This window comes from Halichoeres trimaculatus, unplaced genomic scaffold (assembly GCF_033239565.1).
Source record: "Halichoeres trimaculatus isolate MK-OKI-2021-1 unplaced genomic scaffold, fHalTri1.1 fHalTri1_scaffold_19, whole genome shotgun sequence".
In the NCBI taxonomy this organism is placed as follows: Eukaryota; Metazoa; Chordata; class Actinopteri; order Labriformes; family Labridae; genus Halichoeres; species Halichoeres trimaculatus.
Window position 1 is genome coordinate 23,923,322 of NW_027437197.1, and position 25,245 is coordinate 23,948,566.

Genomic DNA, 25,245 nt, shown 5'->3' on the forward strand with positions numbered 1-25,245 from the left:
TTCCCAAAGCAGTGGGACCGAGTGGAAGTGATGAAGAGCTTTGATGAATAGATGAAGTTTCAGGGAATATTACATATTATCCTTTTTTTCTTTTCTGCTGTTGATGTTTTACGCACAACAAACTGTTCAACAGCCGCAAGACACTGACTGTGTATGGTGCTGGTTGAAAGCTATTTGTATCTTTAGATATCACCATCTTTGTGAGTCGTCATGATTTATGGCTGCAGGGACCAGCCTAAGAACAGAGCAAACTGCTACGATGCACTAACATAATCCCTGGAGATATGGTCCTAACGTCCAGGCTTTCAGTCATCCAAAGTGCACATCAAGTGCTGCAGACAGAAGAGTCCGGACACATGTTCTTCAAACCATCCTGGGAAATTATGGCTCAAACCAGCGTGGTGTCACACCACTGGTGCTTCTGTCATGTGTGACCTATCTGACGGGAGTTAATAAGACAGTCACTGAACTGAGAGGAGCAATATGCTGGATCTACTGTGAACCATCATACGGCACATCAAGCAGCCAAGCGGCAGTGAAGAGCCCCTTAAATCTTCCAGTAATTCCACCTCTACTGACAAGTGATGGACGACTGAAAGAGATCAATGTTTTCGAGGTCAACTAGCAACTGAGCTGTCAGGACAATTAGTCAAGAACCCGCAGGAAAAAAAGTTAAATAAATAAAATATCTAGACAGGTTGTAGAATTTATGAAAGGCAGTTTCTACCTGTTAAATAAATAAATAAATAAATAAATTATAAAAGGATAAGTAAAAAATAAAAGAAAATTGTTAAGTCACAATAACGAGATAGTAAGTCACAATTATGCAGTACGTCTAAATGGGCTTCTATGTGTGTTACAATGAAGCTACAGTTAAAAAGGGCTAAGACAAAGCTTTTCTGACCATATTGAATATCATTATTGAGGACCAATCGTGGAATTTTAGTTATTTTGGAAGAATCTCATGATACCATAGTCCGCCTCTGGACCCCAGAAAGAATATGTGACAGCTTGTCACAGAGTTAAATAGGCTTCTGTGAAAGAAAGTGTTATTAAATAACAAAAAAACATCTATATCCATGTAAATAAAGATCATTGTTAATTATGTTTTGTTTTTATTTTTTTTATTTGATTAATTTTTTGGTTGATGTTAGTATATTGAGTACTTTTTTGCTTGTTGCTATGTTTTTGCAGTCCTTTTATTTGAACATGAAATGGATAAAGCTTATTCTAAATTTGAATAACCTAACCCTTTTGATTCTAATTTTTTTTTTCAACTTGTAGTAAACTTATTTTGTGGGTTATTTATTCAAAAAATGTTGCACAGCTGGCAGCAATGGAAGAATTGCTGCTGTGCAGTTTAAAGACCGCAGCCACCCGTAGCCGATGTTAAAATGTAGAGAATAAAAACAACAACCAAAAAAATTTTTTTTCCCTTTTTATTACTGGTGGAAACAGACTTCCATATTGAATGAATTTTTTTTAAAAAAATAAAACACTAAATATTTTCTGAGTAATTGGCAGCTGCTTAGGATGAGGCAAGGGGAGTGACAAGGGAGCACAACTTCACATTGGAACACACCCCACACTCGGAACTAAACTTCAGCAGGAGCAGCTTTGTTTCCTGTGTATCACTCACTCCGGTGCAGTGATGTTGTCGGCTGTTTGGACAAACCTTATCCCTATGATCAAACTGTACATGCTCGGGTTCAAGGTTCTGCTGGTTCAGCTTTTCAGCAGACGTTTTAAGCTGCCAGGTGGGTTTCACTTTCAGGTTATACACATGCACTAACGCGCAGCCACAGACTGGATCCGCTCATTTAGCTCATGAGAAGACGGACGTTTATTCAAGACACACAATTGATCAGAATAAACACGATTATTAAGGATTCACTGAAGAACTTGTAGCATTTGGGGAGGTACCTAACCAAACGTCGCTGGGACGTGATCGTTATGTTAGCTTACGTTCGAGAACGCTGAAGAAACATGTTTAAACATGACTAAAATAAAATGTGGTAAAGAGGTAAAAGAGAAGCCGAAAGTGGCGGAATAGCTTTTTGGGTCCCCCTTTGTACAAATAATCGTTTTCCAGCGGTCAATGACTTTTGCCTGTTGCTGGTTGTTAAAATTTCCGCTTGTTATAATCGGGTTTGGTTTAGTGGAGCACCAACCAGGACTACGCGCAAGAATCCTGGCTTAATCCAGTTGATTGACAGATTGTGCAACCGAATTAATGAAGCAATAGAAAACCCTGAAAGAAACTACAGCTCTCAGAAATTCAGTTTTATAAATAAAGAAATTTATAATAATATTATGGATAGTAGTTTAGGATGTTAGATATTTGTGTCCACAAAGGTATGATTGGAGGTGAAAATTCAAAAGTCAGGTTTGTAGGCTATTACAAGTAGACAACTTGACTCTGTCCACAATTTTTCTTTTTAAGTAAAAAAAAAAGTTAAATTTAGGTTCATTTATTTTTTATATTTTCTGTAAAAGTCCCACCATATGACCATAAAGTCATTCAAATTACTTCCGATTCAAGGGTCACTCTGGTTATATCGTATATCTCCTGTATCCACTGTTATGATAAGGGGTACATTCAGTCCATGGGGTAAACTTATCAATTTGACTGTTTATTATTTTCAAGCGATGACCAATTTTACAGTGGGTCATTTAATCTATATTCACTTTTATTTAATACACAAAGTTAACAGGTTCCTGAATTTATGTAACACAAAATGCAAATCATGTGTTGGAGTTTGCAGTTTTTGTGCTGTCCCATTTTTGAAATATCAAGTTTGCTTTACAAAATTAACACTAGAATACAAGTTTTCAGCTGTATTTGTTCAAAATAATCATTAAAACATGATGAAGCTGTTTTAAAAACGACTTAAATGTTTAAAGATAAAATAATTCACTTTGTGTGTCTGAGAAATCTGTGTTAACTGTGTTAACCATTGAAAAATAAATCCTATTAATCGGTAATGGTTTGCTCCAAAGTCACATGACCCAAATCAATTGGGGTCACATCCTTATTTGGTAGATACCATAAAGAAAGTGTGTTATGTTTCAACTCCTCCTCATCAGTATTTTAACAAACTGACTGTGCATTTTAATTGTTTCCTGTGTTACCAACATTTTCTGGTGTATTTACTGTAGATGTTATCAAGACCAAACTGAAAAGAAAATGTGCAGAAATATGAGGTGATCAAGGTCAGATGGTGACACGCTCAAACACAATGCAACTTAAAGATAAAGCAGCTTTTGAATGAGATAAAATGATTCAGTCCTCGAGGTTTCCAGAGACATAAAAAACCTTCATCAGAGTTAAGCTGTCTAAGCTGTCTGCCTTCTCATGTCTTGAAACTGTGAAGCATCTCAAAGCAGCCTCCTTATCAAATGACATTCTCCCTGATATCTGTGTCCTCTTCTGCCTCTGCCAGTGATGCCGAGACAAGATGGCAAGGTTGCCATAGTGACAGGAGGAGCTAGGGGAATCGGCTTTGAGGTTGTCCGCCACATGGCCAGACTGGGGGCGCATGTTATCATAGGTACAGTAGCGAGCACTACAACACTGACACGCAAACTGAACCCAGGGCAACAGATGCAACCTTTTGACAGGATGAATGCACAAGTATGCTACTGAGCTGTCGGCTGCCATCTGTTTCCAGTCATACATACCAAAACAACTATAAACACCATATTAATAGAGAGCTCATATGTTTAGTCAGAGCTCGAAAGTGTTATATAAAAACGCATCAACCGAAAGACAACCAGTAAAAAAAGATTAAAGAACAGCGCTTTAGAAAATGGGGCTTTAAATACATATCAAACAAAAAAGAAGCACATAACTTAAGTTGTGTCCTGTAAACTGGCTTTTCCATCCATGGCAGCAAACACAACAGCTAATCAAAGCATTTGCATGCAGATGTGAAACTGAGAGCAGAATTGTTGTTCTGTCACATAAGATGATGCTTCAAATACTGCTCAACAGGCGGAGATGAGTCGCTGTGTTTATGCTGCAGGAGAACAGAACTGAGGGCTCTGTCAAGGGCAGCTGGATGTTATGGTGTGATACTGAGAAACTAACACATGAGGCAGACAATAAGCAAAGGTAACATTTTTCTACAACCATGACTAGATCCATATTATCTCTACAACAATACAGCACTTATCGACATGTCTTGAAACTTTCTGGATTAATTGATCAAAGATGTTTTCTGCCTCTTGGTGTTTCAGAACAGATGCTGAAGGAGTGAGTTTGATTTTCCCTCAAGCAATATGCTATGTTCTCTGTTTATGGACAGATGGTTGATCACTGGTTGAAAAAATTAACAACTGAATGTTGAGAGAAAGAAAGACTTCAGAAAAAAGAGACAGAACCGCTAGATACCTTTGGCGAAACAATTTTTGATAACAACATAAACATTTTGTTTTATTTACTGAACATTTATTCAAACAGGAAGTGCCACTGAGATTAAAAATCTCATTTTCAAAACAGACCTACAGTTCTTGAAGATGTTCAAATACACAGCACATTTCACAGGTGACAACCACACGTCTCCTTCATCACTTTCCTTGTCGTAGCTTCAAATTTGTTAAGGGATATTAACGCATAGGAAGATTATCCAGTGTCTAAGCTGCATTGAAGGAAAAGGATGTTTTTCCCAGATCTGCCAAGTCCAGGATGAACAGTAGGAAACTGGAGAACTGTAACTACTTACTGGTTGATGTAGAGAAGGGTTCACAGGTAATATGGAAGTTCCTGGTTATTGCTTGATTATATGAAATATACTGATGTTGTTGTTTGTAAAATGCTAATAATATACATCCAACCAGATCTTAAAGAATGCAGTGGTGAGGATTTTGTTGTAGTTATAAAGAGACAAGATGCATGGGACATTAAGGCCCTGTTTACACAACGTTTCACCTGAAAATTAAAAAAACGCAGTCGAAAAAATCTCCATTTACACAAAAATGCTAAGGGACTGAAAACGGTGTAATATGCATGACAGGCCTGTAGTTGGCAGTATAATTACTGAAACACACCCCTCCATACACCAGGGGCCTGTACTATGAAGCTGGATTAGCTCTCAGAGAGATAACTTCCAGGATAAGTTTCAGGTTTTCCACACTACGAATGTGGATCTCTTTTTATCCAGACACGTTGCCCCGGTAACTGATGCTGAACGCCAAACCTGGTCCGGAGCAGGTTAAGTTCCAGGATAAGAGCTCACGGGGTGTGACAGACCGCCTGCTGACCAATTGGTTCTCTTGGGCGGGCATAAAAGACCGCTCAGTCACCAATTTGAAGTCCTCCGGCGCGGGACCACCCCCTGTCTTTTTGGCCCAACTTTTTTTCTTATGGGCTGTGAACAAACAATATCTTACTGATCATCATAACTAAGACATTGTCAGGGAAAAGTAGAAATGTGTGCAAATTGAATCTTTCCTACTGAGCACTTTGAAGGATGTTTTTATATATTTTTTTATTTGCTCCCACATCCTTTTTTCCCCACTGCTATTGCATCTGCAATTCAAACTGTCTATAATGAGCATTTTCCTTGGGATTTGTAGGAAAGTGGACTCTTTCTAATTATGAGGTCGGACATGATGCAGATCACATACACACTGACTGACAACATGAATGAATAAGGACCTGACTGCCCGTGTCATCACATGATGAGATAGATCTATTAATATCAGCATTTTGGAAATTTACGCATTCACAGAGTCGGCGATTTTTTGCAGCAATCCCTCTGGCTTCTCGCGGCCGCAGTTGTGCTCCTGGCCTGGATTATATTGCGGTACTCCTCGTATTTTTGCAGTATTATTTGCTGCTCCTCCGCCGTAAAGTAGGCTGCTCTCTTCTCCATTATGGAAAATGCTCCAGGGCCGCTAACCACGCCCATTTTATGTGTGCGTGCACAGATCCCAGGCAGATGCACTTATCGAGTTGATAATGAGCTTCGTAGTACTGCAGATCTGGATAACGGAGATCCGGTGAAGATCAGCGAGTTGTCGCAGAGTTATCCTGGATGACTTAATCCAGCTTCGTAGTACAGGCCCCAGAAGAAGTCTCGCTGGCTGCTAATGGATGACTGAGAAGAAGTGCAGAATTAGAGCAACAGAAGCACATTTTGTGGAAAAGCATACTGCAGATTCAGAAGCACAAGCACCACATCGTAGTCTGCCATTGTCGTAGTTGTTGTCAGGCAATTGAAGTTGCCACAATAAAAGTGTGATTGCAAGGAGGAGCATGATGTCAGCATTTTCACTGAAAACTTGTGCCTGGTGTTCACACAGCAAAGGTGACTATGGTGTTTCAGAAAAATTCCACCCTGGAGGCTGTTTTCAGAAGTTTCCGTTTTAGGTCAGCTAAAACGACAGTTCCATGTGAACATGAAGCCGAAATGCAACAATACTTTTGCGTTTCATCCTACAACTTTTGTCATGTAAACAGCCCCAAATCTGGGGTTCTTAAAGTGGAAGAAAAAGCATAAACATTGACCCAAATCAGTTGCAGAGTAATGTTGCCTCTACAAGTTTTCACTTTTTTTTTTTTGCACTAAAAGTGAAACTATTACAATCATCTGGCTGTTGCAAGTAAGCTTTTTAGAAGACAATGAACTTTTCTTTGCCATTTTAAACTAGTTTTAAACTTAGTGGACCTGTTTGTGATAGTGTAAGTGCTGTCTGGATCTCTTGCACTGCTTTTGCTACAAAAGGAGCATAGGTGTAAATGATGGTGTCGTCAGCATATAAATGAGATTTGCTTTCTCTTTGCACAGATTGTTTTTGGAAGTAGAGAACTGCATGGGTCCTAAAATAGAGCTGTGGGGTACACCACTCATGAATTTAAAGTCAAATCTTTGTTCCTTTGCATAGACAGATAGGTATAATTTATTTGAAGAGTCTATGGTGCTTTGAAGAGGCTTTAAAGGTACTGCATTTTGCTGTCAAAAATGATCCATTAGAGACATTACCAAGACAAGGAAACATATGTTTTTCTTCTTGTATGACAAAGGCCTGTGCATTAATATCCAGTGAATACAGCATACACAGCTTTGCAGTGTCAGAACCCTCTATCTGAGATCCTCTCATAGCATCAGACGGAGAATCAGTTACATCAGAACAGTTTGCGTAGGAAAATCTGTGTGATGTTTTCTGTGAGCTGATGTAAAAATTTAAACGCCGCTGGACGACTGTGTTTTAAAAACAAATGGAGGATTTTGAGAATTGTTTTGCATAAAACAAGCTCTGGGATTTTTGCAGTAATTATTTATTAATGATGTTCACCTCAGCTAAATCTTCAAAGTTACGCTCTGTACGCAGAGTGAACCCACATGTCAATGCACTGTTTATTCTTTATCCATCATGTTCCTCTTTTCTTTGAAGTGCTGCATACTGCAGATTGCTCATCCTTTCTGTCTCCTCTCAGCCTTACGCTTAAACATTTCAATCACACACATCTGATGTCTCCTTCTCTTTCTCCTTAATACGACACAGCTCTGACTGGAAGCCCTGAAGCAAACAGCTTTGAGCATATTCATGAATTTGTGAATCAAAGAATCAGATTTTTTGCAGACAGCCTGATTTGCTGTCATATTGATGTGTGACATCAGCTTATAGTGACGTAGTCTGCAGCAGAGCCTCTTGTTGTTTGAGTTTCATATCCTGGGTGTAAAGCTCATGCCTGTGATCTCATTGGTTTCCCTGGAGAAATCCTTTTTTGTCTTGATAAATGGTGCGTGTGTGTGTGGGCCAAAGTTAGTGTGAGTCTGTGTCAACCTGTGGGCACGACATGTTAGAAGTAAAGAAAACAAACATCCTTCTTTCCTGGTCTGCTAAGATTGCACATGAATCTGCTTTTCTGTGGCCTTGTGGAGAGATCCAAACAGCAGTCATTAACACTCCTTTTGTCCTTTAGCTGTCTAATGTGATTCATTCATAAATCAAGTGACAAAGAAATGATTACAGCTGCACTTTCTCTGACATCTCAGATTTATGAATCACTTAGCAAATAACATTAGGTGACGATCTTTTTATACTGCTGTTCGCCGATTGTTGCACTTCAGGGTTTATAGTCACATGTTAAGGTGTTACCATCAAAGTGTCCCAACTCAACCAGTTTGTGCGGTCAATTAAAGGTCCCATGTTCTGCTCCTTTCCTGCAGTTTAATATAGATCAGTGATGTCTTCATGAAATGGTAGTGACATGTTTTGGTTCAAAAAGCCAATAAATCGAGCACAGCAGCATTGTTTCCAGGCTCTCATAGCCCCTCTGTTCAGAACGCTCTGATTTAGTGGGCGTGACCTTCATATGTAAATGAGCCACCGCTGACACCGCCCCGCTCTTCCATGTCTCTGAGAGCGGCGCCACAAACTCAGAGTGCACAATGTTTAGAAAACAGTGAAGCTCTTTTACAGTAACATTACAGGTTAAAACAACAGGCTAACTGCAGCTAAAGTTAGCATCCTGAAGCTAACACAGAGACAGGGGGGACACTGAGGAAAAGCTCTTACATCTGCTCCACAGCACACAGCATTTAAAATACTCATATTTCCAGGGTCCCAGGTTTGTTGGTGGATGGTTGGTAATGTGCCTGGATTCAGGACCAGTCTATTCGCCCTCTGTTGTACTGTCCAAAGTTGGAAAAGCAGTCAGCCATGAAGTGACTAGCACACACATGCACAGTTTTACTGAGTGTACCTGGCACATTTCCCTCATAAATGAACTCTAACCACTTAGTCTTGTCTTCTTCCGAGATTGGAAGATTGTGCATGGAACTATGTGGCTGTTTACAGCCAAAAACAAAGCAGTGATGGCTCTTCAACTTTGGCATTCTCCTCCCCGCTGCTGGAGAAAATTTTCTCAGGGGTATCTGCCCCCATGGATCAATCAGGTCAGACTTGCTCCTGATTGGTCAAAAAAGAGAATCGCTGACGTCGGCAAATCCCCAAAATCCAAACAGCTCGTTTTAGGTCAGGATTTTACATTCACAAGCACTACTAAGTACAGGTTTCATCATTAAACATCACATTTTGTGGGCTGGGAGGAAAGCAAAAGACCCACAAATTTTACTAAAAGACTTAATAAAGGGATTTTTGCATAATATGGGACCTATAAGAATGGCTGGGCGGTATGGCCTCAGAATAAAATTACAGTTTTTTTCACATTTAAAATTTCTTGCAATTTTTTTCTACTTTTTACAGAAAACAGTTCAAGTGAAAGGCATAACTTAAAACAAGTTTTGTTTAAACTTAATCAAACAACAAAAGTAACCTCTGTTTTACTCCTGGAATTGAAGTTTCAGCTGTTCTACACTTCGTAGTTTTAAAGGAAACAGCCTTGTTTACTTTTACATTGAAAGCTGCACCATTCCCAAAAACATCAAGGAGGAATGCTTTCATTAGTGAAAATGAAAAAGAAATACACAACAATGATATTTTAATTATCTGTAGCGTCATGATTCAACCAAATCATGTCTGTCTGTTGCAGAATAAAACAACACTTCCTCCAGCTCTCTGCTGATTTCTCATGAGTACTGTTTTACAGCAACTTTAAGAGGCAAGGCAACTTAGCAAAAATATTTGCAGCTAGGTAGCACAAACCTAGGGTCTACAGTTTTCAGCGAGTGGATAAACCCAAGTTTTTCACTTTTTATATGGGTACCATATCTTAAGCCATGTGCTAAATGACCAAACTTCCCACTCTTGTTGTTGCTGTGTGTGCAGCCCTGTGAAAGAAACAGGGGGGTTACAGAAGCTAGCTATGGCACAAACGTTGTGCAATAGCAGGGGAGATAAAAATGTGATTCTGTAATTTATCTGAAAAAAAAAAAAAAAGGCGCAAATTAATAAAAAGGAATAAAATTTGAATGGAAAATGGAAATATTGCTCAGGCCTACAATAAAGCGCTGAAAGTAAACTGCAGGAGTCTCTGCTCCCAGTGGAGCGTGAAGTGACAGCTTTCTCAGGAGAATAAGTTGATCTTTGTGTTATGTATTCATTATTCACAGATGTATGTTTGGTGACATTGAGGAGGGGTATTGTGCTTTTCCATATGTCAAACATGGATAATAAGTTACAGTGCTGGATTTTCATACTGTAAATGCACATTTTCAAACCGCTGTTGAAATCCCTGAATTTATCTGGTGTGTTCTAAAAAAAATGGCACAAGATCCTGACAAGACTCTCTGAACTGTTGAAGTCATACAGACACAGAAGGATCTCCTAACTGGTTCATTACTTGTTAGGGGGCCTTAAAATCAAAGGTCTTCTCAAAGCATGTACCTAACAGACCTCCAGAGGGCTGGCCAATCAGAGGGAAGGGGGTTGGTTGAGCGGGGCGCATTAAAGAGGCAGCATCTAACACTGGGCTGAAATTAAGGTTTTCTAAAACACCAGAGTGTGAGGGAAAAGAAGAGTTTTTTTTTCAGCTATGAATCAAGTAAAGCTTGAGGAGGTACCAGAGGGAAAGTTTGAAGCCCTCAGTCAGAACCATCTGTTGGATTGGGGTAACTCCAAAGGAAAATCTTTTAATAACTCAGGCTTCAGAGTTTGTCAGACACTTGTTTCCTGAAGTTATCTACCAAATATTTGGTTTTGGTAGTATTCTCATTTTTTGACCCAAGGCTGTACGATAGCATATCTCCAGGAGAGACTCTGTGACACTAGATGGAATGAATATATTTAGTCTGCATGAGTACAAGGTATACGGTTAGGGTTTACATTTTTTCCAGAAACATTTGATTCCACATCAGAGCCAAACCGTTAAAGCTTTTGTGTAGAGGATGATAATAAGTTAAAGCTGAATTTGAGACTTTAATGGAATGTATTTAAGTTCCCTGATTCAGCTCTGATAGACAGCTCAACCCATCATTTCATCTCTGAATGTGACAACATCACAGCAACAATCCTCTAAAGTAATTTGTCATCAGAGCCCGAGAAAATACCAGCTCCACATCAGTCTACATCCTGTCCAGAGTCTTTGAGGCTGCATGTCATTAACCCATTACATCTCTATCTCTGCAAAAGAGGCACATTAGTGTTTGGCTGCCGTCCTCTTTGATGGGCTGTATTGTGATGTCTGGAGAATTTTCCTGGAGATTTGTTTTCAGGAAGTCCATTTTCCTTTTAATCAAAGTTTTCTCCCAGCAGCACACCGCTACTCTCAGCTGGGCTCACCGCCATTAGCATCTCCTCTAATGTACACTCCCATGTGGCTTTATGCAATTTCTGCTGCGCCCATTAATGTAAATGGATCAAGTTCTGCTGTTCAGTCCCTGTTTGTACTCTCTAATTGCTGGATTTGGTTTCAACAAAAGTTGGTTATCAAGTCATCAAGTGAAACACTTTCTCTGAGACTCGTGGATGTACACAGCTTTGACATTTTCATATTTTATATGACAACATTTATGTCGGGTTTAGAGGTTTTAAATAGGGATAGACCGATTATAGGCCAGGCCTACTATCAGGGCCGATATCTGGCGTTTTAGGGCATATCGGCATCAGCCTTTTTTTTTTTTTTTGAATCCAACAGCCTCTTAAAAATGATAAGAAATGTTTTAAACTGCAGACATTCAGATGCTGCTTGTTGATGCGTCTCTGAACAGAGTTTCTCCACCTACCCTACGGAAGCCCTAGATGGTCAAAACATTTAAAATCAGTCATGTAAAACCAAACAGAAGATTAATTCAACTGCATAACATGCCTGTAAAAGACAGCACAAACTCAGTTCTGTCCAGTTTTATTGCAGTGACATAGAAATTTTAGAAAACTTTATTTACTGTAGAAACTTTAACTGTTTATTTTTTTAAGTTTTCATTTAACTTTATACAACATGCTGCTGAGCCTGGGGGCTGTTTAATAAACATATGCTTAAAGGTATTTGAATGCAGTTAAGTGTTGAAGTTCACATTGTTCAAATTTTTTATGCCAATATTTTCACTTTGACTGCACATTAATATCGGCTTCAAATATCGGATATCAGCCTCCTTGCCTACTAATAATTGGTATCGGCCCTTAAAAGTCCACATCGGTCTATCTCTAGTTTGAAGAACTGACATCACTGGGAAAAGCTTTCAAGCTGCTGCAGAACAGTCTACGATAAAACTTAAAGCTCCTGTGAGGAGTTTTTATCTGACTTAAAATAACACCAAAGTCTTGTTCTGACTTAAACACACTTCAGTAAGAAGAGTGATCCTTACTTTAAAGTTATTTTTAATGTCAGAAACCACCAGCTGGGGGTAGGACTCAGACAAAAGAAACAATTTAATCGACAAAAAACAAAAATCCTAAAACTCTCATTGGGAAAAAGAGCCTCAAGTTTATGATAAACTGACAAAGAAGCAAGAAAACAGAGACTTGCTACACAGAGTGTAATCAACACAGGTGTGAGATCAGACACAGGTTAGAGTAATTGGTGCATTCAAGCGGGCAGGAAACAACATGTAAAAGGAAACACGTGAAAACACAGGGAATACAACACAAAACATGTTAGTAAAATATTCACAAAACACTTAAAGGTTTTTATAGGACTGAAAAAAACACAATTAATTGAGTAAAACCATTCTTGTTCCAGGTTTTCAAATGTGAATATTAGCTTTGTTCTTTTTAAAAAGATATTTAGGTTTAGAAGGTTGTAGAAGCACTCTGTAACAAGTTTCTTAAAATGTACTTTATTTTTACAGACTTTCCAAACATTGATATATATATATATATATATATATATATATATATATATATATATATATATATATATATATATATATATATATATATATGTATAAATATATATGTATAAATATATATATCTATATCTATCTATCTATCTATCTATCTATCTATCTATCTATCTATCTATATATATATATATATATATATATATATATATATATATATATATCTATCTATATATATATATATATATATATATATATATATATATATATATATATATATATATATATGTATAAATATATATGTATAAATATATATCTATATCTATATATATCTATATCTATATATATCTATATCTATATCTATATATATATCTATATCTATATCTATATATATATATATATATATATATATATATATATATATATATATATATATATATATATATATATATATATATATATATATATTTATTACTGGGCCACTAGCATGATTCAGATGTAGCTACCTGTTAGGATGCTGAGCATACACACCGCATGACTCATGATTCAAAAGATCCAGGCTGCTCCTCCTCTCAGATCAAAACAGCAAACATGCTCTAACTGCCTGTTCTGTGCTCTCAGACAGAAAACGCCAATGTGTCAACGCACTTTGACACACAAAAAGGACCCCTCTTTAAGTCGTGGTACTGACCAATAAGAAGTTCTGTGTACGGTCTGCAAAACTGGCACCTATGTGCACGCAGCAAATAAAGGTTCTGCTGGAACAGTTTTCATTTTAAATGCCTCAAAATCTTATTTGAAGTTAAACTAAGATTTTGAGACATTGTGTATATTTTGGAACAGGACAAATCTATTGGAGCAATAGGCTACCTGCAAGTCGTGAGGCATCCCTTCCAGCAGAAAACTACTGCTTTAAATAAATGTATGGTCATGAAGCCACTCCGTCATCTTTGAGTATCTTTGGATATTTTTTGAAGAGGCTGGGTCAGGTGTCCTCTGTGAGTTTTCAGAAGATGGTCACCTTAACTTGATGGCCACCAAAGTTACCATGTGTTTTTTTTCTTCAAACCCCAAATAAATCCCAAACAAATGACCCAGATAATAAAAACCCTTTTAATGCAGTTAGGTGAATTTCACTTATAAATCTTTTTGTATCTTTACATAATGAACATTTTTACACAAAATGGGTTGATCTGTTTAACTCTGTGAACAAAGGTAACAAAGATCAAAAATGACCCAGTAATAAAGCAGACGTGAGCTCAGAAAGACAGGAACACGAGGGAGACATGTGCTCCTCTACATTCCAATTAGATCATGAACCACAATAAGACATGTAACTGAGCCTGCTGAATACTGATACTTACCTAATTAAAACTGCTAAAAAATCATGTTTTTGTTTTTGAGGGGAGGCTAGAAACTGTTTTTCACATCATGGCAAATCCACCGCAGGATCCAAACACCTCCTAGGCATCGTGCACAGAACGTCAACATGTTTTCATGCCCGGTTTCCAGGGCGAAGCTGCAATTTTCATTCAGCTCACAAGCTTTAAGAGTTTGAAGAAAACTCTGCTTTATTCATTCTCTGTGTATTCTGAAAAGTCAATGTCAGGGTATCCTTGGAAACAGTTGCAGCAGAACACAAATGAGACTTCTGCTCCATAATCAAACAAAAGGAATCAATACTTTGTGACGCTGGACAGGCTTCCAGCCTATCACAGAAAGGCACCAACACCTACGGGCAATTTGGAGAAACCCATTCACTAAATGAGTGTTTTCTTTAGACTGTGGGAGGATGGTGGAGAAAACTCACACATGTACAGGGAAAACACTCAAACTCCTCAAAGACGGGATTTGAACCAGGAACCGTCGTGCTGTTATGAAACAAAAGTAACCACTGCACCTCTGTGCAGCCCAGAGGGGGGAGGTTGTTGTTGCCCAAGATAAATCTTTGTGTAGTGAAGCTGATCCCACAGTGGAGTGCTGAATAAAACCCAACCTCTTGAGATCATTTATGGAGTGAGGATATTTAAAATGAAGTGGGTCTCTCTGTGCTAATGGAGCTGATGCTAATTTTTGGTGTAGTAGTTGTGCTTGTGTCGAGAGAGAAAAATGTTTGAGCCCCTGAATTTTGAGTAAGATACCAAGATTCACATCAGTTCATGTTTGATATGAAATCTTTGCAAAAATAAATAAATAAATAAAACAAATAAAAAAAATATGAAATAAAATAAATGAAAATAATAAAAAAAATAACCAAAAGCAAACACTGAAGAGGCATTACACATTTTTTATGACAGAGAATTATGGCCATGTCAAAGAAAAAAAAAAGGTCAATTTAAGAGATTAATCTTGTAAATTTATGAGAATGAAGTCATATATTGGCAAGAATAAACCCATCAACTTAGCGCAAAGCCATAGGTTATTGGAAGATCTTAGAAATGTAGTCTGACAAACATGGGATCATGAGATGTAAAATAAGTTATTTCATATTTTTGTATCATATTTTATCAGTGTTGCAATTTGTTGACGTTTCAGTCCAACAAGAGCCGCTCTGCGTAGAGGCCGATGCAAATTCCCCAGCGCTGAGGACGGCTCTTTGGAGGAAAATACGTTGGTAGCTCTCAGTCTACCTTGCTGCGATCGCAAAGAGGTGTTGATTTTCTAAAAGCAATGTTCAACTGATGAGTTATTGATTAGGGAAAGACAAATCTGTGCCTACTTTCGAACTCTACCAGAGTTCTTAACAAAGCCCCAGTTTCTTGTCCTAAGGACCCTGAAAAGACGGCACACAATGTCTCGTAACAACTTCACCCGTATAATCATACTTAAAATTATACTAATGTGCCAAAAAGAAATAATTACTTATTTGCGAAACTTAAGCCGTGTTTTGACCAAGCGGACCGATTCGGTTTGTCTCGGCATGGCGCACATTTTGTGGTGTTTCCACTGACTTATCCCAGGACAGATCCCTAAATAACTGAGATTAGCTGTCCCACTTTTTGGGACCCTTTTGTATGGGTGCCAGACTGAACTGATCCGCTCTCGGAAGGTGGAGCTACAACACTGCAGACCGTTGATTGGTCAAAAGAATCGTCACTTACCTCGACAGCTGCTGCATTTCTCATGACGGCACACAGACTTCTCTGAAACAAAGCTTGATTGCACTTTGTATCAAAGAGCTACATGCCAATCACAGAGAGGACAAAATGCTCTATTTATCTATCCTTTTTGTTTACTGTGTCACATTTTTCTTCTTAGTTGGATTTATTAGGGGGGTGAACTGTGTTGTGCTGCTATGGCATCACGCTATTGTTTAACAGCTGCGGCTTTTGGCATCCTGCTTACACACCGCCTACCACTGTACCAAACCGTGCCAAACTGTACTGAACCAAACCGGACTGCTTTGTGGAAACGTGGCTTTATACTAAAGAAAAATGGTGCTCTACGGTCCTTATTTTTGTACAGGTGCTCTCCTTAAAGCCTGTAGAGTTTAATTTATGACTTCATTCTCATAAATTACGAGATAAATCTTGTTAATGTACTTAATGTGTTTTTTTTCTTACTGAGACAATGCATATTAATAAATATTTCTTTGAGGGTTAGTCTCTATCTGTAGTCCCTGACCAATTTTAAAGTAGGCAAACTAAACAGCACAAGATAAGATAAAACAAAGCAGAAAAAATGTATGAGGGGTCAGTTATTAGAAAAAAAATCACACCCTTAAGTTAAACAACTTTATTCTTGTAAATAATTTATGAGAATAATCTTTTAAATTAACTTTTTTTTTCTCAAATGTGTCACCCTCATCCTCAGTTTTACATATTAAACAAAATGTAAGAAGGTAAATTCATACAAACTCTAAATTTGATCTGTGGTTCATAAAATTTTTGGATAGGGAATGAAAAGCAATCCAGTATCTTGTGTTTTTTTTTTATTTTTTTTTTTTTACAATATTTCCTAAATTAAAAAAGATAAATAAAATAAAATAAAATAAAATAAATGATAATTAAAAAAACAAAAAACAAACAAATATGGCAATGTAAGGGGTTTGGCTCTGGCAAAGATTTAGCAAAATATGCATTGTCACGACCCTCATACTCAGCTCTGCTGCTCATCCCATGAATGCATGTTTCAAACAAAAGTGGCTCCATTTAAAAGTGTAAAAGCAGTCTCCCAAAAGGTGGAAGATTTATTCCCAAAAAACATTCTGACATCAAAGAAATAATCCACATATCACACATGTCCTTACCTACTTTGCTAAGTTTAAATATCAAGCTAAGACTGTGTGTTTTTATTGTATTTTTTTCAGGGTGAGGTAATGAGTAATTCAAATATCTGATCAGATTCTCTGTCTCCTTCTGCCTTCCTCCCTCTCAGTGCCAATCTGAACTATTTCATAAAGCCATGAATGAAGGCTGGTACCGGTGACAGAAACAGCCTCTGATAACCAAACGCATTACTTAATTACTTCACTCTGAAAGTGCCATTAAATCAGCTTAATGTAACACTTTCTGATGTGTGGGATTGATGAATTGGACTCAAAAGGAAATTATCTCTGTCCTCTGCTACAGAGGGAGAAAAAGTCTCTGGGGGTCATGTGTGGAATGAGGTTTGATGAAATTTGATCATGGATTCGTCTGTTTCGCTGCTTTTATGAGTAATTTTAAGTCTCATGAAGCAGGAAGTGTAGACTTATTCATCCAGGAGGATGTTCACATCTTTTTCCAACAATAAGCTGATCCTGCATGCTGTTAGTTGTGATGAATAACTTACATCTTCCCTGCAAATCAAGAACTGACAGCAGCAGGATAGCTCCCTTTATTATGTGAATCTCAATGAATTTCCTGTCCCTTGGTGGGAATTACCAGGCGTATGCAAAATCCAGCAGTTTTAGAAAACTGTGATGTATAAAGGATCGAGTGTAATTCATGAGCTTCTATACGATTCAGCCTGTAGATGGATTTCTGACACATTCATGAATGTGAAAGCAGACATGAGTAACTCTCCATCTGTTTGTGTTTGTCCTGTGAAAAACCAGAAGAAAACACTGCATTTTAAATCCAAATCCATCAGTCTGCTCTGTACCCAGCCTGAATAATGACAAGCTGGCAGCGCCTGGTTATCTGCGCTCCCTGATAATACAGTTATAGATAGAATATTAATCCAAGAGCCGGCCGACCGTTCATTTACTGACAACAGACATGTCCACGCAGAAGCACATCACCTGTTTCACATCTGATGAGATGCTGATCATTCATCTTCCTCTGGGATGTTTTTTTTTTTTTTTTTTTTTTTACCTGATGTGATTTTAATGCCACTGTACTCAAGAGTGACAGGATTGTTTTTCTTTTGTGTAAAAAATTTTTTAACGTGACATTGATTTGAGTTACTCTCACTCAAGCTCTCAGATACATTATCTATGTTTTTTTTTTGTTTTTTTTTACCCTGGGCACTTGTCAACAGTGAAGTTTCATAAATTCACCTGTGTTACCGAAGCAGCGTGTTTTTTGGCATGGACCATATTTATGTGGGCTTTAAGTTTCCTTTCAAACAGCTGTAGGGTGCTCATCAGTCTAATATCTGGTGAAGTTAATTTAGCATACAAAATCACCCCTGTAAGGTGTGTACCAATAGAAAATTAGCTTTTATGACTGAACCAGGCTGTGAACATATATTTTTTGCTGCCTTTAAAGTCTGTCTTTCGGCTTGGCGTGTACGTAGTTTCTGGTCTTTCTGCAGCCAGCCTCATGTGGAGTCTCGATGAACAGCATTTTAGCACCTCCACATAGGCTTCACTTTTCTAAGCCCTATATTGCCCTTTTTAAGAGAACCAACATCCTTTTTTTTAAAAAAAATTCTCGCCCCAAAGTTTTGGTGTTCACTGCCTTTAAAGCTGTAATGTTGCTAGAAAAGAACTGAAATGTCACAATATTAAGGCTGTAGAGATGCAAGGGAAAAAAAGCAAATCCTATTAAAGAAAACTCTTATTTGCAGGTTTATGGTTATTCCTTTAACATGACAGTTTTAATCTTTAAAAACCAGGACTTTAATCTCTTAACAATACAACTAAATTCCCAAAACATCACAACTTAAAGACCTTAACACTAACACTCAAATATTCTAACTTTCAACTTTAATCCTGTAGCATTATGACTTAAAACCACAGAACTACAATTTTTATCTTCAATAGTGTGACTTTAAGGATTTTAATCTCGTAGCAGCACAGCTAAAGTGGTGTAACATCCCAACTTTAATCCCATAAATTACAGACTCAAATCTTGTAACAACACAACTTTTATCTCTAACATTTCAAATTTAATCTTCTTATACTGTGATTTTAACCCTGAAACATTACGACTTTGTCTCCAAAATATTGTTTTTTTTTACTACCTCACTTTGGCTCTAATCCCCCTTCAGATTATTGTTATTTTTATGTTATCATCTTTTGAGATGGGCGAGTACCGATACCATGTATTGCTATTGGGCTGATACCAGCCTTTTTCAAGGTATCAGTACTTGTGAAGGCTGCAGACACCAGCAGCAGATACTCTAGGCAAAAAAAAATCTTACGTTGAGCAAGTCCTCCTTGCCACTAGTTGCTGCTACTTGCTGCAGTTTAACACCACGGCAAATGTGCGCAAGGTCCTGTTCAGAAAACATGAATGGACCAGGGAGAGTCATCTGTTAAAACAATTTTATTTTGCACTTTAGTTTACTTGAAAAAATACTCAAACTCTGACAGCAGTTAGTTTTGTGAACTTTTAATATTATTTTTTAAAATAATATATATATTTTTTAAATATTTATCAACTCAGAGAGAGTTGTTTGTATTTTATTTGGACCTCATAGCAGAGTGACTGTGCTGCCATTGATTAAAATAATCCGTCACTGTTAATTTTTAATTGAAACTTTAGGTTTCAAAAATTCTTGACATTTGGTCAGACAGTAACAGGTTTACCTTGGAGGTTGACACATTATTAATATGTTTTGTCCAACATTTCTATAACCTATATTTCACGGTCAAAAAATGGTGTTGTGATCTGGAAAACATTTTAAATGATCCTGTAAAAGAGGGGATGATTGAACTCTAAAGAGCCATTACAGAGCCATTAAATCCAACAATCTTAAAGACCTGGGGGCAGGGGAAAAACTAACCAGCCTGGAAGCTGCTCCAAAATTATCCCAATGAGTGGGAGTGATCAATATGACAGTAAAAAGAAGAGGAAAAAACACGAGAAGAAACAACACCTTGAAACAAAAGTAGACAGCAGATTTTTCTAAGCAGTCTCTTTGAGTTGTGGTTTGAAGTTGAGGAGAGGACTCCCCAGGTTTGGCAGGGTCTTGGTCCTAAGGTAAGGAATACGGGGGAGGAGAAGATTAGTTATGCTGGAGGCTACGTTGGATGTTTGAGTTGAATTAATTTGATGCAGTTAATTTAACCTTCATATCAGCAGGGGCACAACAACACACTTCTTCCACTCCTCCACTCTTTCAGGGAGTCTCTTCAAACTTTTAGAGTCCTCCTCAGACACTTTCTCTGTGTCTGAGGAGGACTCTCTTGACCCTTTTATGAACTTTTGCAGCTTTTCTAACACTGTGCCTGAAACCTACCTTGCTGCCTGCACTGAAACTGAAGATGCTGGTGAAAAGTTGGACTCTGATAAACGGATGATTCTGGGGAAGTTGCTCCAATTTGTAACATTTGAAAACGAGGTATTTGTAGAGATTTTCCTCCTCTATGCTGCACTCAGTTTATCCATTTGTTCAGCTGCAGTAAGATTATTTAAGAGAATTAATTAGGTTACATTTCTCCCAAAATATTTCGTGGGTAAATTGAGACCTCCAGGCATGTTTTTAATCAGTGGCTATTTTAATAGAGAGCTTTCACCCAAAGCAGTTGTGGAAAAATGTGTATCTAATGAAATGCAGCGTTCTACCTCGGCTTGGTGTAAAGCAGCTGTTAGAGCAGCAGATGAATTGTATTTTTGTCCGATCGCTGTGTGTTTGTGTGTGTGACCCCCTGTGACACATCAACCTGAAGAGCTGCTTCCCTTACCGCAGTGCATCAAGGTAAATGATGCTGTGCCCTTGAAAAGGCCTGCGTGCTAATCCAAGATTAGTGTGTCCATGTGTGTGTGTGTGTGTGTGTGAGAGCGCTGACTGAAAGATGAGAGTGGGCTCGGAGGCTGTTTGTGAAAATAGGTTTGGATGAAAAGACAGTGTGTATTCGTCGTGTCACATTTTAAAAGTGGGACTATTTCCCTGTCAGTCAGTTTTTGTTGATTGACTCATCAGGTTAGGGATTTTTATCTCTGCTAATTCAAATGCAGTGATTGTCTTCATTTATCTCAGAGCTGTGTCTGTATATGTGCATCTCTTCCCACTTCTTCATCAGGATGATTTTCACCCGTCTTATTTCCCTGAAAGGTGTGATGGCGCGTTCATAAAGCCTGCTGTAGCGCTCCTGGGCTCAAACCATTCTCACTCAAAGCAGATGTCGTGTGTCCGTCATGGTGAAACTGACTTGTTCTGAAGACATAAGCTCTTAAATTGCCTTTTTTTAACGTGTGGTTTTAAGCAGGGATTTAAATCTGTACTGCCAGGGGGGGAAAAATCAATACATCACCACAACAAGCAGTTTAAGTCTGTTAGGGATCTGTTGGCGGATCTGAAATCTTATTACATAAACCTGCAACCTCCCCGCTCAGCCTAGCTTTGGATTAGAAATCGCTCCTAGACATTATTTGCTTTTAATTTCATCATTTTTTTGTACTTCATCATTTCCTTCATTGTTTGGATTTGCTGTAAAGGTTCTTCTTTTCATTTTATCAAATCTTTTATCTCAATAAGAGAACTTAATACTAATTGTTCACACTTTTTCTACAGTTATCTGCTTGCTCATTCAGAGTTTGCCCACCCTGGTCATCGTAGTCTGAACAGGAAAGGTGGAGTCGACCTTTCAACCGCCTCAATCTGTTTATCTCCTCAAACAAACTTTGCATTCAAGCGCAGAATCTGATGACCGGCAGTAACAAGATTTGGGGTGTTGCATTGATCTAGTGTCTGTTTAAGATGCAGGAAATGGTCACAGTGGAAAGTCAAGAAGGTGGAATGGATTGACAATAATGTGATCCACTCAGAATACAAATCTAACACACACATAATGACTGTTTTCTTTTTATGAACAGACAGATTATGTGCTGTAAAAACTTTTAACTTCTTCCTAACTTGATGGTTCATAGTTTTCAATACTGAGGAGACAAGAATTGATTTATTATTTTGACAACCATTTTCCCTTTGATTGTTTTTTGGGTTGCATGTTCTTGGAGTGTGGGCGGAAGTTTGAGAGTCAGAAAGAGGGAATTTGGGACACAAAAGCAGACAACTGGGGAGAAAGAAAAGGAAAGAAAAAGAAGGCAAACATGATGAGGATCCTCTAAGTAACCCAAGCTTTGCAAGTACAAAAAGAAAACTAAACCACCGCTGCTCTAGAACTGACCATAATTCAAAGTATCAGAGACTCCCAGGGTAGCAGACACGCCTTATAAGAAAACAAAAAGACTGGGGTAAAGACATGTTCAACTTTAACCAAACTGTATTTTTTTAAAGACAGAACAGAGAGGTAAGAGGTGCCAGAGATGTTTTTTTTGTGAAGTCAAACTGGCAAAAACACACAGAAGAGATCCTCTCACCAACTCAGAGGGAGAGCTAATGAGTCAGGACATGGCACTATATAAACTTCACACACCTGCTCCAAATCAGGGTCCATCAGACACACACCTGACTCTGCTCTGTGATGATTCCTTCACCAAACTGAAGGAACATGCAAACTCCACACAGCTGGGGAATCAAACCAGAAACCATCTCGACACCATGCAGCCCTAGTTATAATCCTTCCTGAACAGAAAAAGATCAGTTTACAGCTTCCAGTCTTTGTGTCTCTTTATCCCTTTATTAAAAAACAAAAACAAAAAACAAAACAAAAGCAACAACAACAAAAAAACCTTCTTTTTTATTGTTTTTTCATACATTACATGGATTAATTAATATCACAAAAAAACAAGACAAAATAAAAACACAATTAAGTTGCAAGAGACATTGGAGAGCCTGCATTTTTTTCTGCACAATTTTTGGAGAGTACTGTGGGCTTTTAAGACCATGTCCACATGTCGCTGGGCATTTTCAAAAATGTATTCTAATAGACTTTCGTCCACTTGCAGCTGGAATATCCACCAATACGTGCCAATAAGACGTAAAAACCAATGCCAGCCAATCAGCATCTTCCAGCTGTGACCCTGAACCAAAAACTCCTTTACCTAGTGAAAACATGAAACTAAGTTTTCCAAAATCTTCACTCAGGTGGTATTCAGACCTGGACTGTTTGGTCCATTTTAAACGCACCAGGGTTTGTTTCCCACGCTGGTGCGGACTCTTCCTGCAGGTGTGAATGGACACAAACGAACCCTGGTGCAGACCAAACAACCGGACTGAGACCCACTTTTTGAGGTGGTCTCGGTCCGCTTCCATACGAACTCTAGTGCGATCCGTGGTTCTCCGGTGCAGGTCTGAATACAAACCAAGGTCCATCTGAACTGACTACAGGATACATGTGCCTTTTGGGCCTATAAAGCCACCGTAACCTAACCGTCTTTGGTTCATACCTGATCCTTCGTCTTCTGTTTAGCCACGCTGTTGCTAGCATGTTGTGGGTCAGGACACGCAGAGCATAGCGTCTCCTTGCTGCGCACATTCGTCTTCGCTGTTCCAAAATTGCAAACGGTGTTGTTAAGCCTGCTCTGAAAGAGCTGCTCTTGAAACTGAAAATGATTTAGCAGCTCTAATAAGAGCAAAAACACACATGTTTACTGGTCTGTACTCTGTGTGCCGCCTTTGTCAGTGCTGTCCAATGAGAGCACCGATCGTCACACACGTGGATGTGTTTACAGAATATAGTCCACTTGCAAAAAGTACAATCTGAATATGAACCGCACCAAACAAAAAAAATAAAGTCCGCTTTTGGTCCGGACCAAACAAGTGGACCAAAGGACTTTTCTGGTCTGAATACAGCCTTAGTCTGGAGTTTTTTTTGGGGGGGAAACATTGTTTTGAGTGGCTTGAATTGCAGTTTGTTGTGAGTAACAGGCCAAAACTTAAAAATATATGTGGTTTCCCAGATACCTAGCTACATGTGGACATGGCTTAAGACAGGACTTTGCAATTACACAAATCAGGGACAATGACACAACAGCACCTTTTTTTGTTCAATTCTCCTTTTTTTTTTTTTTTTTTTTCTATAACAAAACTAGAGATAAATAGATATTATCACTTAATGTGGGATCTAGAGATAAAAAAACAACAACATGGATTTGTATTTTTAAGAAAAGAAAGTATGATTGCCATTATCCACTTTTAGGAATGACATAAAGTTCCTCCAAAATTTCTCAAATGCACAGTATTTACCCTGAAACATATGTGTAGGTTTCTGGAGGGCAGGGGAATGTGATGGATTAGCAAACCAGACTTGCAAACTTGGTTTCTCTAGGATTCTCAGATCTCCAGGCTTTGGCATTGGTGTGTTTTGCTTGTACAAAGCACTAAACTATCATTTTCTTAGCAAAGAGGATTGATTTATATGCAGACATTTTCCATCAACACAAAGCTGAGTGTGTGACTCAGACTCATTGACAGTTTCCCCATGTGAGGGCATCTGAACGCGCTGTAATATCACAGGATTTTTATGTAATTTATGCAGCACAGTTCTTCTGTTTTTCAGTGAAAATAATCTCACCTGTTTATTTTTGGACAGACGATAAAACTACTTAATCCACTATATTCTTGGGACTTTACGTAACTTTACTAATCAAGTGAAAATCCTTCTTGACTCACACACACCGTGGTTATTTCTACTTCAGCTGATGCGTGCTATTTTCAGTTTGCATTGTCTCTCATTGCCTGACAAATAGATAAAATCCCCACCAGCTGTACTGAAAATCTTTCTGTTTCTCTTGGATTGCTTGAGTCATGATGTTGTTTATTAGCAGACTTACTTTTTCTTTGTCTTATACATATTTGATGGTATAATAAATGGTATTTTTTAAGCACAGAGGGGAAACAATGTTAGCACAGAGCTCTCCCTCAAGGCCTGAATGGTTTTAAGAACGCTTCATTTGGAGAACCTTTCTTGGAAATGTATTTTTCAAGAAGATGAAAAACACAGAGCAACAAAAAAGGAGAATCAGTGCTTTTATATTTTAAGCCTCTAAGGGTTTGTCTGACATTGTATTAATCTCTCTGTGTGTCTCTTTCCCTTTCAGGTGGGAGGAATGAGGAGGAGGGTCTAGCAGCCGTCAGGAAGATCCGTGAAGAGCACAAAGAGGCCGAAGGTATCACCGCAAACATGTCAGAGGACGCAGAGATAACAAACACACGCACTTACGCATGTGTGTACTTGTTTTTGTATGCCAGTGTTAGAAGATAAAGGGCAGAGCTGAAGCAGAGCGTCCCGCAGGCTTGTTTTTACAGTCTCTCCTCAGCACACACACATAATTGCACACTTGCA

The 25,245-nt window shown here is 38.3% G+C and overlaps 1 protein-coding gene across 2 annotated transcripts in view; it reads left to right on the forward strand.

Moving 5' to 3' along the window:
- LOC141808556 (polyprenol dehydrogenase-like) overlaps positions 1–25,245 on the forward strand; it is an 82,921-nt gene that overhangs the window by 22,553 nt on the left and 35,123 nt on the right. The window contains exons 1-3 of one of the 2 annotated variants that reach the window (XM_074695214.1): positions 1,631–1,757; positions 3,444–3,551; positions 25,001–25,069. In XM_074695214.1, the coding sequence (XP_074551315.1) occupies positions 1,652–1,757; positions 3,444–3,551; positions 25,001–25,069 (283 nt within the window). In that variant the 5' untranslated portion in view covers positions 1,631–1,651. Of the gene's footprint in view, positions 1–1,630; positions 1,758–3,443; positions 3,552–25,000; positions 25,070–25,245 lie in introns of those variants that run through there. The other variant, XM_074695215.1, reaches the window with a different exon arrangement.